The sequence below is a fragment of the Rhamphochromis sp. 'chilingali' genome, assembly GCF_963969265.1.
Source record: "Rhamphochromis sp. 'chilingali' genome assembly, chromosome: 2".
Lineage (NCBI taxonomy): Eukaryota > Metazoa > Chordata > Actinopteri > Cichliformes > Cichlidae > Rhamphochromis > Rhamphochromis sp. 'chilingali'.
In genome coordinates this window covers 25,311,431-25,325,854 of record NC_137930.1, presented here as the reverse complement: position 1 = coordinate 25,325,854, position 14,424 = coordinate 25,311,431, and the positions used below count along the sequence as shown (strand labels likewise).

The window sequence follows — 14,424 nt, the reverse complement described above, 5'->3', positions numbered from 1 at the left end:
GTAGCTGTGTAAACCTCAAATATCTGCTCAGTTTATCAGGACACCACATATTTTCAAAAGCGCTCCGACGTTTTCGGAGACATCTGTTACCCACTCGCTTGTTAGCGAGCCGGGGGCAAGGTCACTAGCGCCGTGAGAACACAGGACTCCCCGCAAATCGTTTTCAAACCCACCGCCGTCTTTCGCTACTCAGGTTAAATATATATGAGTCACTTAGATAACTTAAAATGTTATTGTTTGGCTTTTTTTTTTAGTATTTTATTTGTTCCTGAGTAAATCAGTTTGTCTGAGATTAAAGTTATAGTTTTTACACAGCTGAATAAACGTCAAGCAGACAACTGATTATCAGAAGTGTGAGATGCTCCAGAATATACTCCAGTGTCCTGTTATATTTTAGATAGCAAGGAGTTTATTAAACTTCACCGAAACAATCTGCAAATTTCATTAAAATTTAATAAACTATCATCTTGTCTTTATTTTTAGTTAGCACAGACCTTAAACACTTAAAGCTGTAAGCTAATGATAGTTATATAAGAGCAGATGCTGCTGGTGCAATAAGCTGTAGTTTTACGTCCAATGGATGATGATCTGATTAGTCGACTAATCGCAAAAATAATCGGTGACTAGTCGACTATCAAAATAATCGTTTGTGGCGGCCCTAGATAGAATATAAAAGTAATTTCCTGTAAGCCTGGGATTTTTAAAGTACCAAATGCGCACATAAAACACTATAATTCCAATCATATGTTTACAGTAGGCTACCTGAAAAGTGGCCTGAGCAACACAGGAGAACTTCTTAAATCACAACTTCTTAAAATGACGCAGTAGTCCCATAACGTGTTAAAAATAGATTCAGTATTCAGTCAGTCTGTGAAGTTTTATGGTTTTATTTGGTTTATTAGTGATTGTCATATCTCTGTTTAAAAGATGCCGGTTTATATTGTAACGGTCATTTTTGTGCCAGTTTCGAGTGCTCTTGTGGTCCAATCCTTGAAGCCAGGATTCAAAACTTTCTGGAAGTCCATGTTGTTGACATTTGATGATTAATAATTACACACAGTTTAGACATAAAAACCTGGTTGTCTATATATGTTTACATGAACTTTTCTTGTACTTTTCATTGTATTGAATATTTTTTTGTAGCATTTATATTCATTTTAATAGAAGGAATGGTTAGAGAGTGCTCCACAGGAAATTAAGTTAAATGGTGTCACTGATGCTTCTTTTTATACAAAGTACATTGAGTTTATGTATAATGAAGTGTGCTTATATTTTATAATTAAGTAATTACTCTATAATTAATCAATCAAACTGCAACTCGCAATGTCACAAATACATAAAGGATAATAGCAAAACACGTGGTTAGGGAAAGATGCTCCTTTGTGCTAAAATACTGCCAAATAATAAAGAGTAAAACTGATGAATTGCTTCTAAGTATGCTGAGTGTTTTCTTACATTCTTAAAGCCTCTGTAAAGCGACTGCAGCTCCTTCCTGGTGAACTGCGTCTGGGCTTGGAGCTGTTCGAGACCCTCAGGTTGGTGACGCACCATGGAGAGTTCAAGGTCACTGTCACTGCTGTCTGTCACACGAAAAGAGACAAAAAGGGGAAACGAGAGGGTGGAAGGAAAGGGGGAAGAAACAGCAGTAAGACTAGAAAGACAGAAAAAGGAAATCATAGAGGCAAAACATTTACATTTACATCCTATAACTCAAAATGCTCACCATCTTCACAGAAACAGCACAAACATGGAGAGGTTTAAGAGGGAGAGGGACGACAAATAAATGGGTGGAAGCAACGGCGTAAGAAGAATGTTCAACATCGTACAAGTAAAAAAATAAGAAGATGAAACAGAAAGAAAGACGTGGGAGTTGTTTTGAGAGAAAGAGAGAAACTTGTAGCATTGAAGTATTATGCTAAAGTAACACAGCGAGCTCTTCCAGTTCTAGTTGAGCTATTTGGTGCAGTGCTACATTTTTATGAACATTGCATGAAGGAATATTTTTTGCTAAAGGCGTAACAGAAATAATCTTGATAGAAAAAGCTTTTTCTTCTTCATAATTTTGTTTATGAAGAATAACCAGGCAGAAAGTACATGCTGCCATGCTTTTTTTTGGGGCATTTTCAAGGTCGCTGTTGGCATCCTGACGCTTAAATGAAAAGATATTAGACAAGGGTGATTTAAAGCACATTTTTAGGGTTGCAAAAGCAAAAGGAGTTGCACATTTTTAGACAGCCACTGGCATTTAATGCAGTTACACCTGTGTTTGACAAGCTTAAATGCCAACTGTGAGAAAAAAAGCTTGCTTCGTCAGCCTTAAGGACCAAAAAATGTACATACTGCGATTACCAAAAACCAAGAATTTCCAAGAACAGCTGGAATGCAATTACAGTCACATGTAATAATGTGCAGAGGAATACCATTGTAGGTACTCACCATCTTCATGAGAATGCCACAGATATAGCAAGTTGAAGAGGTTGAGAAACAGGGAAGGAGAAATTGATATGACTGTTAAAAAATATTTAGATAGACCAAAATTTTTACCGATACAGAAAATTAAAAGGTAGGTTCAGGGTCGCTGTAAAAACAACACTGTAAGAATTTGTTCATGAAGAGGCCTCATGGTGTCTTTCAAAGTTACTCTTTTTTCATGGATGGACTTCGAGTTTTGTTCAAAAGTCCATGAATTTGTCCCAATAAACACAATAAGTTTTGTCATGAAAAGAGTTACAAGGGGATTAATTAACTGTCAGTACAGGAAAATTCAACTTACTGCATGTGCATGACTATTGTTAACTTTTCCATTTCTATTACGTATATAAAGAAAACCCTGTGAGATATTAAAGGCTATCCTACAAAGATCAATGTTTAATTTCTCTCTTTCTCTGTCTTACCTTCCAGTGACAAAGGGTCGCAAATCCCAAACTGTTTGAGGACAACAATACATAGTCCAATAACAACAATGATAGCAATTATTTCCATGCCCTCCAAAGCCATCGTTGCAATTCATTAGATATAGCTTCTGCAAAAGCCCTTTAAAAAAAACCCCTTTAAAATAACAACTGACATATAACACTTGCTATGGTGCAAGCTCCGCTAGTTGTTAGTTTTCATATGCAAATGGCCAGTGAATGGGGGAAAGAAATAAAAGTGACTGCAGAGCCTTCTTCATTAAAGAAACGGGTTCAAAGTCCATTTTTGCTCCTGCAGGTAGATAAAAAATTCACTGAATCTGAGTTCCCCCAAATTATCCAAAGTTATCCCCAGTTGCAGATGATTCAGTTCTGCTGCGGCTCAGCAGCGTTTCGCATCCTGCTGGATCTTTCCAACTGTCCCATCAACTCAGGGCTCCACCTCCACTTACACTGTCTTGAGCTGTGTGTTTGAGGTTGTGGGCGGATGGGTGGATCACTGTTACTGAAGGGATTCCTCTGCTAATAGTTTCTGATTGGCAATCTGCAATGTCTAAATATGCCCGGTCATGATAAAGATGCAAAATGATATACCAAGCATTGATTCACATCTTCTGATGTTTGGGATATTAACAGCACTCATAAAGAAAACTATTGTGTCCTGTGTGGTGCTGCCTGTGTCTACAGGACTGCTCAGCGATGCACGCACTCAATAATACAGATGAATTCACTCTGATCTCAAAAGCAGTTAGACCACTGTGATTGTAAAAACTGTCTTTTATGACATTGCAAAAAACAAAACAAAAGCTGAAATGAACTATTGCTATCCTGCAAAGCTAAACTGACAACACAGATATATATATTTTATAAATAATGTATGTAACAGTATTTATATATACTTTTTGAGTTTTTTATGATTATGCTCTATTGTAAAGATCATTGGGATAGTTCACAACTGATGAGTCTGCACAACATAATGGACTCAATGTAAGTAGGAAAGAGGGGTGGAAAGCAAATCAATTGTGCAGAGGAACAATATTGGTCTGTGAGCAGGCAGAGGATGTATGCCAGATATGCATTTCGATGGTCAGGGAGGGTTTATGTAAGTTAGAGAGTTTAAATGGACCTAATGAACGGGGATAGTTCCCTGCCAAAAATACAAGAAATATCAATAGTAGAGCTGCCGAGCTCCTCAAATGTACATTTGGAGGATGTAATTTAGACTGAGACCTGATGTCGTTGTGCATTATGAAAATGTATGGGTTTTTTGTAAAAAGGTGTCTATCAGCTCATTTTCTGAAAAAAAGGCTTCTGTTTATTTGATTAGGACATTATATATGGCATAATCAAATACATTGTATTCATTTATTTTAGTAAATTTAGACCTACTTCATAATATGTGTCTACACTGAAACAAATTGCTGTAAAAATACAATATATTTTGTACAGCAATACACCACTTTTTGTAAATACAGCCATATACTGCAAATGCTGATGTAGAAAATATTAACAGCAGTCATTTCTATTATTGTAGCAGCTCAAGAAGATGGTCTATGAAGGCAAACTTTTATGAGTTCAAACTCCAAATTGAGTTCACACATGATGATTCCTATATTGGTCACCAGCATGACCTGTATTTTTTCCATAATTGTTTGGCTTTTTGCAGTGAAGAGTAACTAGGAAAGTGGGTAAACATGCCCATCAAAGGGCCTCAGGTCAGAGTCAAACCTGCGCTGTTGCATTTAGCTTTGAAGCATATGGTTGCCTGCTTAAACTATTAGCTAGGTTTTGCATCTTTTTTTGTTTACATTATTATCATCAAAAATAATATCTATGTTTAGCACAACAGCTCATTAAAACTTTAATTCTGATTGCCAATTGGGGTCTGTGTGATCCTTGCTGTTATTATTTTTTATTTCATAATAAAAGTCTCATGGTTGTGACACCCTGACATTTGAGAAGATACAAATTTCTGGACATTGACAAAAAAATAGTACTTTAAAATACTCTGCAGTATACTAAAAAGTGTATATTTTATACATTATAGCACTGTTATAGTTACTGTTACTGTTTTTCACAGTAAGAAACTGTTATTGTAGAGTACAGATGTAAAATAACCGTTTAATCCTGTAAAATCTCAGTGATTGTAGTTTCCTGTCATTTAACAATGAAATTTACTACATTGTGAGCTCAACTTGGGCTTTTAGTCAGCACTGTAAACTGTAACGTAGAGCAGATGTACTGCCCAGCTAACAAAATGCAGGAACTTGTTATTTCTTTTATGTGGATTTTTTGCAACCTGTCTTTTTTGTGAGATGGACTCAGCCATTATATAAAACATGCAAGATGCATGAGCTCATGAGGGAACCTTCCATAAAAATAATGCATCATTACATTGTTTAATGCACCTTAAGTGCTGATGTATTCCTGTTCTTCTATTAAATACAGACAAGAGTGAGGTGGCTTAAGCTCGCAGAGATGCCGACAGTGCAGCCATCAGTCCCATCATCAGGCTTTAATGACTACACTGAAAGCTACATTACAGCCTGGAGTCTAAGCCATCAATCAAAACTTCTTGTCAAACAATTAAATTAGCTAGCTAGGACATTTTTCCTTGATGCAGGCATGGAGGTCTGGTTTAAGGCACAGGTCTTAATATCTACGCATTCAAATGGTACATTTGGGCTTTCCATTCAGGTTACAGTTGTGTTGCTTTTGAAACTTGAGAGGTCACTTCTATGAATCAGCGGTTCCCAACCCCCGGGCCATGGGCCGGTACCGGTCCGTGAGTCGTTTGGTACTGGGCCGTGAGAGTTGAGGCTTGGGTGTGAAATTGATGGTTTTCAGGGTTTTAATCGGTTGTTAACGTTAATTTTTTTAAATCGTTTTTAGCGTTAACTCGGTTTCCCTGGGTCTTTTCTAGCGTGTTATGAATGAATCTTCTTTTTCTGGTACCGGTACTGGTTTTATTTTGTTGTATTTATCCATGACACCTTAAAGGCCAGTCTGTGAAAATATTGTGGGACATAAACCGGTCTGTGGTGCAAAAAAGGTTGGAGACCGCTGCTATGAATCACCAAAGAAAACATGAACTATAAAGCTATCATTGTTAGTTCTGTATTTCCATAGTAGGGTATTTTAAGATGTCCTTACCTCATCCTTTTAGAGATGCTATGATTTGGAAAAAGAATAAATGCGTTCACTATTTATCGAGTTATAATGAAATTTGCTAGTTGCCCAATTTAGTTATTAAGCAGAAACAGGGCCAGCAACAGCAACAACGTGAACTATTTTAACTGTATTTTAAGAGTTTCTTCAGATCTTGTGTTTTCATTTTCTTTATTAACATAAAATACAGCAACAAGGAAAGAAAACTCTATACAGATACAGAATATCTGTATTATAAAGTAATGATTTCCAAGATATAATTGAGGGCATTTTTTATTTTAGACTAACAGATTTGTCCCCTCTGGATGGGTGTGATGTACAAGCTGGCCAAGAGCAGGAACAGTGAGCTTGCTGTAGAGTCTTTTCTAAAGGAACTTTCAGCTACTCCCTTATTCTGCAAGTGGATCTACGTGTTTGATTTGGCACAGATCCGCTTCCTGGCACAATCCTCCCATTTATCAGGGATTTACACCACTACTAGGCGTACACTAGCTTGGCTGTCGTTTGTATTTCCTCCCAGAATTGAACTGAGGATCTTTCACATGTTGGGGCAGGTGTGTAAAGCTTTATACCATGGAGCCACTAAACTGAGCCTTGTCTAAATGTGACAAGTTATGATTTCATATAGATTTTACCCTGAGCATCATCAAAGTGGAAGACCTTCCAAGTCAGTGTTGCATTTGAAGTGCTCCCACTATAGCACAACAACAACAACAAGACAAACAAAGTCACAATCTCCAGGTTTTTAGTTGCTTTGGAGTTTTTTTGAATTCTTATTTTGAGTTTTCTTTTTATTTCCAATGTTATCCTAACACATTGAACCCTTAAGTGTATCATTTTTGATTTATTTTGACATTTTTTCTGGCTGTTATTTCATCGTTTAGGCTTTAAAGAGTTAAGTCTTTAATTACTGTTGAGATTTTGAGTCCTGTTTAGAGTTGATTATCATATATAGTAATTACTGGTTTTTATATACCTTCAGTTTCTATTGTGAGTTTCTTTCTAATGTGTTTAGTTCCCAAAGGCTTTCCTAGTTGTTCCTTTGTCTGTCTCGCCTTCTGTGTTTTCCCTTGAGTAAGCTAATTTGTGTTTCATTGTTTTCAGTACATTCCCTGTTTTATTCCTATAGTTAGCTTCGTGAGGTGGGTTTTACTTCCTGAATGTCTGCACTGATGTCTCATTCCAACTTTTGTCTAATCAGCCCTTTAATATGTGCAAAAACAGTCCAGTCTTCCCTGTGTCCTTTGTTAAGAGGTCTGCTATCCTCTGTACTTGTCCTCTTTCCTTGTATCCATTTAGATTTTGTTTTTGTTTTTTTCCTTCTGTTGATGTTTCACTATTTGTTTTATCATCAACCTAAAGAAAGTGTCTCCCCTTTTGTAAGTCAGCTTGCCTCCCGTGTTTGGGTCCTAACTTTACACAATATGACAAACAGACAAATTATAGATAATGCAAACATTAATTAAACATTAATTTAATGAAATACTTAATGACAGAATGATATCGATAAGTCTGTTAACTCACAGTTTGCATTTTTTCCAGCTTTCTTTCCGGTCTTCAAATAGGCTCAGTTTCATTAATATAGCAGCTCTGTTCCAGTCTTACAGGAAAATGTTTAAAGTGGACACACTTTATACTAAAAGTGTTGTTGAAGTGTGCACACTGCTTTTCCTCTCACACATGCTGCTTTGTCAGCAGTAGCTGTATTGCTTTCAGTCTGTATAATGTTTTCAACCGCTTCATATTTTCCCGGTGCTCAGTTCTATTATCTTTTGTGAAATCAACCACACTGCTGCCAGTTCACTTATCCTTAACTGTGATTCATTGGATGCTGCCAGGGACACTCCTTTCATGTAAGCATGCAGGGAAAACCCTGGAATAGGCTGATAACCAGTGTCCTGTTACTGCTTATCCTGATCGTCAGTCTTAAGGTAAGTGAGTCCAGATTACAGAAAGATTCCCTGGGTGGTGAATTGGCTGTGTAGTACAGACCTACATCGCATCTGTTTTTTAGTTCATTTTAATGCATTTCATTTGATGCAGATGAATCTCCTCTTTCATAGACTCTTCCATTCACTGTACAACCGCACAGTATGAATGTCAGTGCAGCCCATCAGCTACTGTAGACAGAGAGTGGTGTGTGTGAAATTCAGGTGCTGTAATCTCCACACGCCAGTAGATGGTGATAGTGTTGTAATAAAGTGCAGAGATTGTGGAGGAGCTTTAACAAACCTTTAAATTTCTCTGTATAACCGTTCAAAAAGCTAAAAATAATCTAATTCTAATTTTTGCTGTTCTCTGCTTTAGGTGCAAAATAGTGCTACCAGAAATATACTGGATGAGTTAAGATTAGCACACACATTCCCTTTCTGGTGTTAAACATGAGATGGAATGCATTATTATAGATAAAAACAATATTTACACAATAATGGTACTCTTATAAGTGCAAAATATTGTGTTTGCCAAAAAGTATTTGCCCTCTTGTCTTCCTGTCCAAGACATATTGCCATCTGTCTGCTGGCAGAGAGACAAGTCAGCAGAAAATGAGTCTGGATGACAGGAGCGGGTCGTTTCTAGAAACCGCAGAGGACAATTTCCATTAACCTCATTCTATATTTCTTCCGCTAAAACAAGTGAAATGTGAGAAATGGAAAGAAAATCAAGACAGAATGTGAAATTGTTCGGATGGATTGGGGGAAAAAATGTCTGCACTGAAGGTATATGTCAATAATTTACATAAACCAAGAAAAGAGGGCAGATGCTGGAAGACTCTGTGGCATTCATTTTTAAAAACGTGCCACTTTTCACTTCTCAGGGAGTCAGACAAAGAATGGCAACAGTCTGTCTGTGTGTGTTTGAGAGAGAACGAATGACAAAGGAGGGTAAAAATATAAAAACTCAAGAGTGAAAGCCTCCACAATGCACTCATTGACTGGTTTTTAGCTGAAAAAAGGTTTACATAATAAAGAATGTAATACTTATAAGGTAAATCTATACTGCACATATGAATATGTTTAAAATCAATGTATTGTGTAATACATGACAGCGGACATGCACTCTTCCTATATTAATCCTGCGTTTCTCTTCCTCCACCCTGCTGTCACAGACAATCAACAATTTCCACTGAGGGTATTAGCGTGGTGCTGCAGCCTTCTTTGTGCTTCTACCTGGGCCCTGCTGTGTGGTGCTGGCAATTATCCACTTCACAAGGCAGCACTTCATCAGAGATTTACGCGAGAGCCGTGGTCTCTGCCACTTTGAGCCCTCCGTCTGACCGCCCGGGTTTGGCTCTTTCCCATTGGCATCCGGCAGCACACCGCCATCGACCGCCTTCTCATCTGCCTGAAGACAGAAAGAAACTGTCCTCTGAGAGAGAAAAGAGAAGCAGACACACCTGATTTTAAAGAACTAGCCACGCTTTAAATCAGGGGAATAAAACAAAAGCCCCTCTCTGTAAGTGGATGTAAATATACCAGGTGTAATTATTTCAGGCTGTAAAACAGAGTCACTGCTAACTGTGGCGTGTCTCTTTACACTGAATTAATTCTTTAATATTTTGGTATTTTAGTCACAAATTAGATTTTAGAGAAGGTATTTCTCATTGTTAATAAAATTACAGTTCTGCAGATCTTTTTTTTTTTTTTGATGTTGCATTGTTTAGCTCAGTAAGGCTGATTTAGTTCTCTTCAATGCCATTAACAGCTGAAAATGACTAAATCCATACAAACACAGTCAGCAATTAGCCAGTGAGAAATAGCTGAACATTTACCAGCTAACAAACCAGATTTTCCCCGTGGAGATGAACACCAAAGATTTTAAACAAAAATCAATATCTGACCCACATTCATCAAGTGGACACAAATGAATGTTAATGTGTTGCTTAAAGCAGGTTTAATGATTTTATCCACTTCACCAGAGCCTAAAAAACCTCACCAATATACTCAGAGCTCTTCTCTTTTGGAGTGTATTGTCTCGATGTCTAGGATGTTGTCTACAATGGTTAATATAGAAGCTGTAACCTAGAGAAATAACAAGCTGGGACTGGCACGTGGCTGAACAGACTTTGGCACACATAAGCAAAGAACTGCGCTGCAGAGAGTGAACAGTGTTAACGAGGAGTAGAACTGATGTGGATGTTTAATAGAATAATGGTGTAGAAATCACAAGCTGCATCCATATTTATATTGTGAAATGAGTCAAAGCAACATTTAGACATTGATTTAATTTGTAATTGATGATCATTTAGTCATTTTAGTCATCAATTAAAAAGACTATTAAAAAGTATTTCTTTATTTATCTGTCCTGTTGTGTGACCCATTTTCGGCCAAGCTTTAGCTATCAGACAGATTACCTCATTTGACTCTACAATGCTTTGGTATACAAAGGAGTTAATGGTCCACTCAATGTCTGCAAGGCGCCGAAATTCTTGTGGGTGCAAAGCAAGCCTGAATCATCATCCCTCCACCATCGTGCTTATAGCTGGTACGAGGTGTTTGTGCTGATGTGCATTATGGCCAAACATCGCCACTTGTTTCAGAAGTCTGGGGATTTGTTTTCAACTTCTCCTGGGAACCCTCTCAAACAAGCAAGACTTGTTCAGTCTTTTCCAAACTGTCAAGGTTAATATAGTAAGCAAAACTAAAACTAAATGTGAAAACAAAAACTTTTGGTTAACTAAAATAAAAACTAGACTTTGAAAAAAAAACTATTTTGTGAACTTGGAAAACCAACTAAAATAAAAATAGAGTGGAAATGCCCTCACTTTTAGTACCTGCTAATTTGACCAAAATGTTATTATAACTTGCCTGATGAGGCTTTAATGGACGTGGTTATTGAGATTTTGGTTATTGAGATGTCTTTAAAAGTGTTTTTATTCTAATACCTGCACTGATTTTTCCTAAATCTGACCTCTGACATGTGCCCGCCATACAATAATAATTAAAATGTAACACAGAAACCAATAAAAACTGAACTGAACTGAAAACAAAAAGTCAAAAAGAAATAAAAAAAGAACAATTATATAGAAATTATAACATTATAATAATCAGAATCAGAATCAGAATACTTTATTGATCCCTGGGGGAAATTATTTTTTGTTACAGTGCTCCATTTTAAACCAACATTAAGACAAGACAGACAATACGCTAACTAAGAATAGTACAATATATACATATATATACATACATACATACATAAGTCACTTATAAATAAATATTTGGAAAAGAAACATGTGTAGCTGTAGCAGCAAACAGTGTGTTAAGTGGATGCGTTGTACAGGGAGATGGCCACAGGCAGGAATGATTTCCTGTGTCGTTCAGTGGTGCTTTTCGGTAATCTCAGTCTCTCACTGAACGAGCTCCTGTGACTGACCAACATGTCATGGAGTGGGTGGGAGGTGTTATCCAACATTGTCTTTATCTTGGACAGCATCCGCCTCTCCGACACCACCTTGAGGGAGTCCAGCTCCATCCCCACAACATTGCTGGCCTTACGGATCAGTTTATTAAGTCTGTTGGCATCTGCGACCCTCAGCCTGCTCCCCCAGCATGCAACAGCATAGAGGATCGCACTGGCCACCACAGACTCATAGAAAATCCTCAGCATTTTCTGGCAGATGTTGAAGGACCTCAGTCGCCTCAAAAAATAGAGACGACTCTGGCCCTTCCTGTAAAGTGCTGTGGTGTTTTTAGCCCAGTCCAGTTTATTGTCAATGTGTACTCCAAGGTATTTATAGTCCTCCACAATGTCAACACTGACCCCCTGGATTGAAACAGGGGTCAAGTGTTTCCTGGTCTTCCTGAAGTCCACGATCAGTTCCTTGGTCTTTGCCACGTTGAGCTGCAGATGATTCTGCTCACACCACGTGACAAAGGAGTCGACCACAGCCCGGTACTCTGTCTCATCATCCCTGCTGATGCATCCAACCACCGCAGAGTCATCAGAAAACTTCTGAAGATGGCAGGTCTCTGTGCAGTGGCTGAAGTCTGTGGTGTAGAGGGTGAAGAGGAAGGGGGAGAGGACAGTCCCCTGTGGTGCCCCTAATAACTCTGTTATCTGCACTCTCATGAACTTTTCACATGCTAAGTCCTGTAGAATCTGGGCGTCATGTCCAGATTTGATTCTTTTTTGCAGTTTCTTTGAGCATTGCACAGTCTGACCTGTCATCTTGAATGTTTTTCACTTGTGAATAATCTTTTTCACTGTATAAAGTTGGAATTCTGTGTTAATGGCCCCATAAGTCTTCCCAGATTGATGAGCAGTGACAGTTGCTTCTCCAAGGTCATAGCTGATGCACTGACATTAACACACCTGAATGCTTCAGGCCAGCAAACTGCAGACAATTTCTATGTTTTTAGAAGTGACCTTAACTTTTTTTCACATGATGGATTTAGAAATGTGCTTTCTGAAAGAAATGAAAAAGGTCTCCGGTGACAGGAGCGCTTCTGGGAACAATAGCACAAAAGCTCTCATGTTACCACCACATTATATCATCACGACTCACATATTCAGTGTTTCTGTATCAGCAATGTAATTCACATCTCTGATTTTAAGCAGCACAAATGATGTACTGTGAAACAATATAAGAGTAGTGCTTTTTTTTGGCTTTGTCTCTTTTGTTGCTTTTTATTCTGAATGAGGTCTTTGGGCACAATCTCCCAACCTATCAGTGCTACTGTACCACGTGATGTTTAGAAGTTTCTTCTCCTTTCCTTTTAACTCTCTGCACACTGCATGAATAATGCAGCCATTAGATCTTATTGTTTAGAGGATATTTAGATGAAAGTATTAAGAGTGTTGTAGGAAACAACTGTCTGGGGAGTTCCTCTGTCCCCTATTTGAATATGGAAGGATGCTAAATCATCTTAGCATCAATGCTGTTGCTCAATAATTCACACTGCTTAAAACTTCATCAATAAAAGATCAGAGTGGACAGCCGTGGTGAGGTGAAGGATGACTAAGAATATAAGGAGTGATAGTAGAATACACACATAGCCTACATACACACAGACATGTTGTATGCATCTGTGCCAGTCACACGCTCACATTTAAAAATGCATGACTACACATTTAGCAGTCTCATACATAAATGCAGCGTATAGCCTTCAGGCGCGTCTAAAACGGTCTCCTCTGACCTGAAATCTGATTTTACTTCACCCGAATCAAAATAAATTCAACAATCAAATAGATGTCATTGGAATTTATACATTTATTTACCTTTAAAGGGTAAATAAAACAAAATTAGACAAAATGATGTGTAAAGAACTCACATGCTGCTCTAGCAGATCCAAAAGGAGGTTATTTTGGGTCTTCACATGCGGGGAGCTGCATTATTAAAAGAGAGATGCTCCGTGCGATCTACCTCGTCGTGAACTCTCTGGGCACCCGACCCCCACTGAGCGTCACATATGTTACCTTTTTGCATGCACACACACCTGCATGCAGGCATGAGCTCACACATAGTGTTGTGTCGTGTTTTTGGTATCTTCAAGACTGCCTTGCAGTTCTGCTGCATGCATATGTTTTTGCCCTGTGTTTGAGCTCAGTCATGAACAACAAAGGAGTATTCCTGTTAGCATTCTCCTTGAGGGCAGGATAGTAAGCTTCTAAGTTTTAAATAGCCAGTTGGTGGAAGGAAACAAATCTCATTTAGAATGTACTTAAATAATGAAAGGTACTCTTTTCTAGTAAATTTACAATTCTAGGTGAACTACTTCGGGTTTTGCTCCACCAGAGTACTCCAAATCTCTAGATATAAAAATGATTAATAAATAAACAATAAGGAGCAAAAAAATAACATATAATCAGCTGCAACATGTTTGAGGAAACATAAAACATCTATAACTGAAGAAAAAATTTACATCTGCATAGTCTTATAATGCAGATGTGTTATAAGTTATGGTCGGTTACAGTTTCAAAGGGCTTATTTCACCTTTAATACTTCATGTGTGGTTTTCAGATAATACCAAGGTATTAGTTACTCCATAAGTTGGAATATTGATTTTGGAGTACTGTAAAAGGAGCATTGATGGATCTCTGTATCGTTAAAATATCACAAAATCATATGGTCCAGTCCTCTTTCTTTCAAATGTTCAGTTGTGAGACTTTTTAGCGCTGATAAATAACCAGAAGGTCAGAGCATGTGCGCTAGGGCAGGTAAGACACTGCAGGAGCGTTATTGTGATTAATCGTCTGTATTCTGGGTAAATCGTATTCAGCAATGACAGAAAGTAACAGTCAAAGTGATAAATGCTCATCCTACCTGCATTGCGTCTGGATTTCACTTGCTGTTTTGAGGAAAAAAAATCGCTGCAATCTTCGTCTGCGCTCCTCAGATGAGACCCCG

General features: G+C 37.9%; 1 protein-coding gene across 1 annotated transcript in view; it reads right to left on the bottom strand.

Moving 5' to 3' along the window:
- The window catches only part of LOC308385969 (calsenilin-like), a 26,778-nt gene extending 12,354 nt beyond the window's left edge, over positions 1-14,424 (bottom strand). The window contains exons 1-3 of the mRNA XM_080865216.1: positions 14,341-14,424; positions 9,248-9,446; positions 1,456-1,580 (exon numbers count right to left, since the gene is read on the bottom strand). Coding sequence (XP_080721342.1) covers positions 1,456-1,580; positions 9,248-9,446; positions 14,341-14,346 — 330 coding nt within the window. The 5' untranslated portion in view covers positions 14,347-14,424. The remainder of the gene's footprint in view (positions 1-1,455; positions 1,581-9,247; positions 9,447-14,340) is intronic.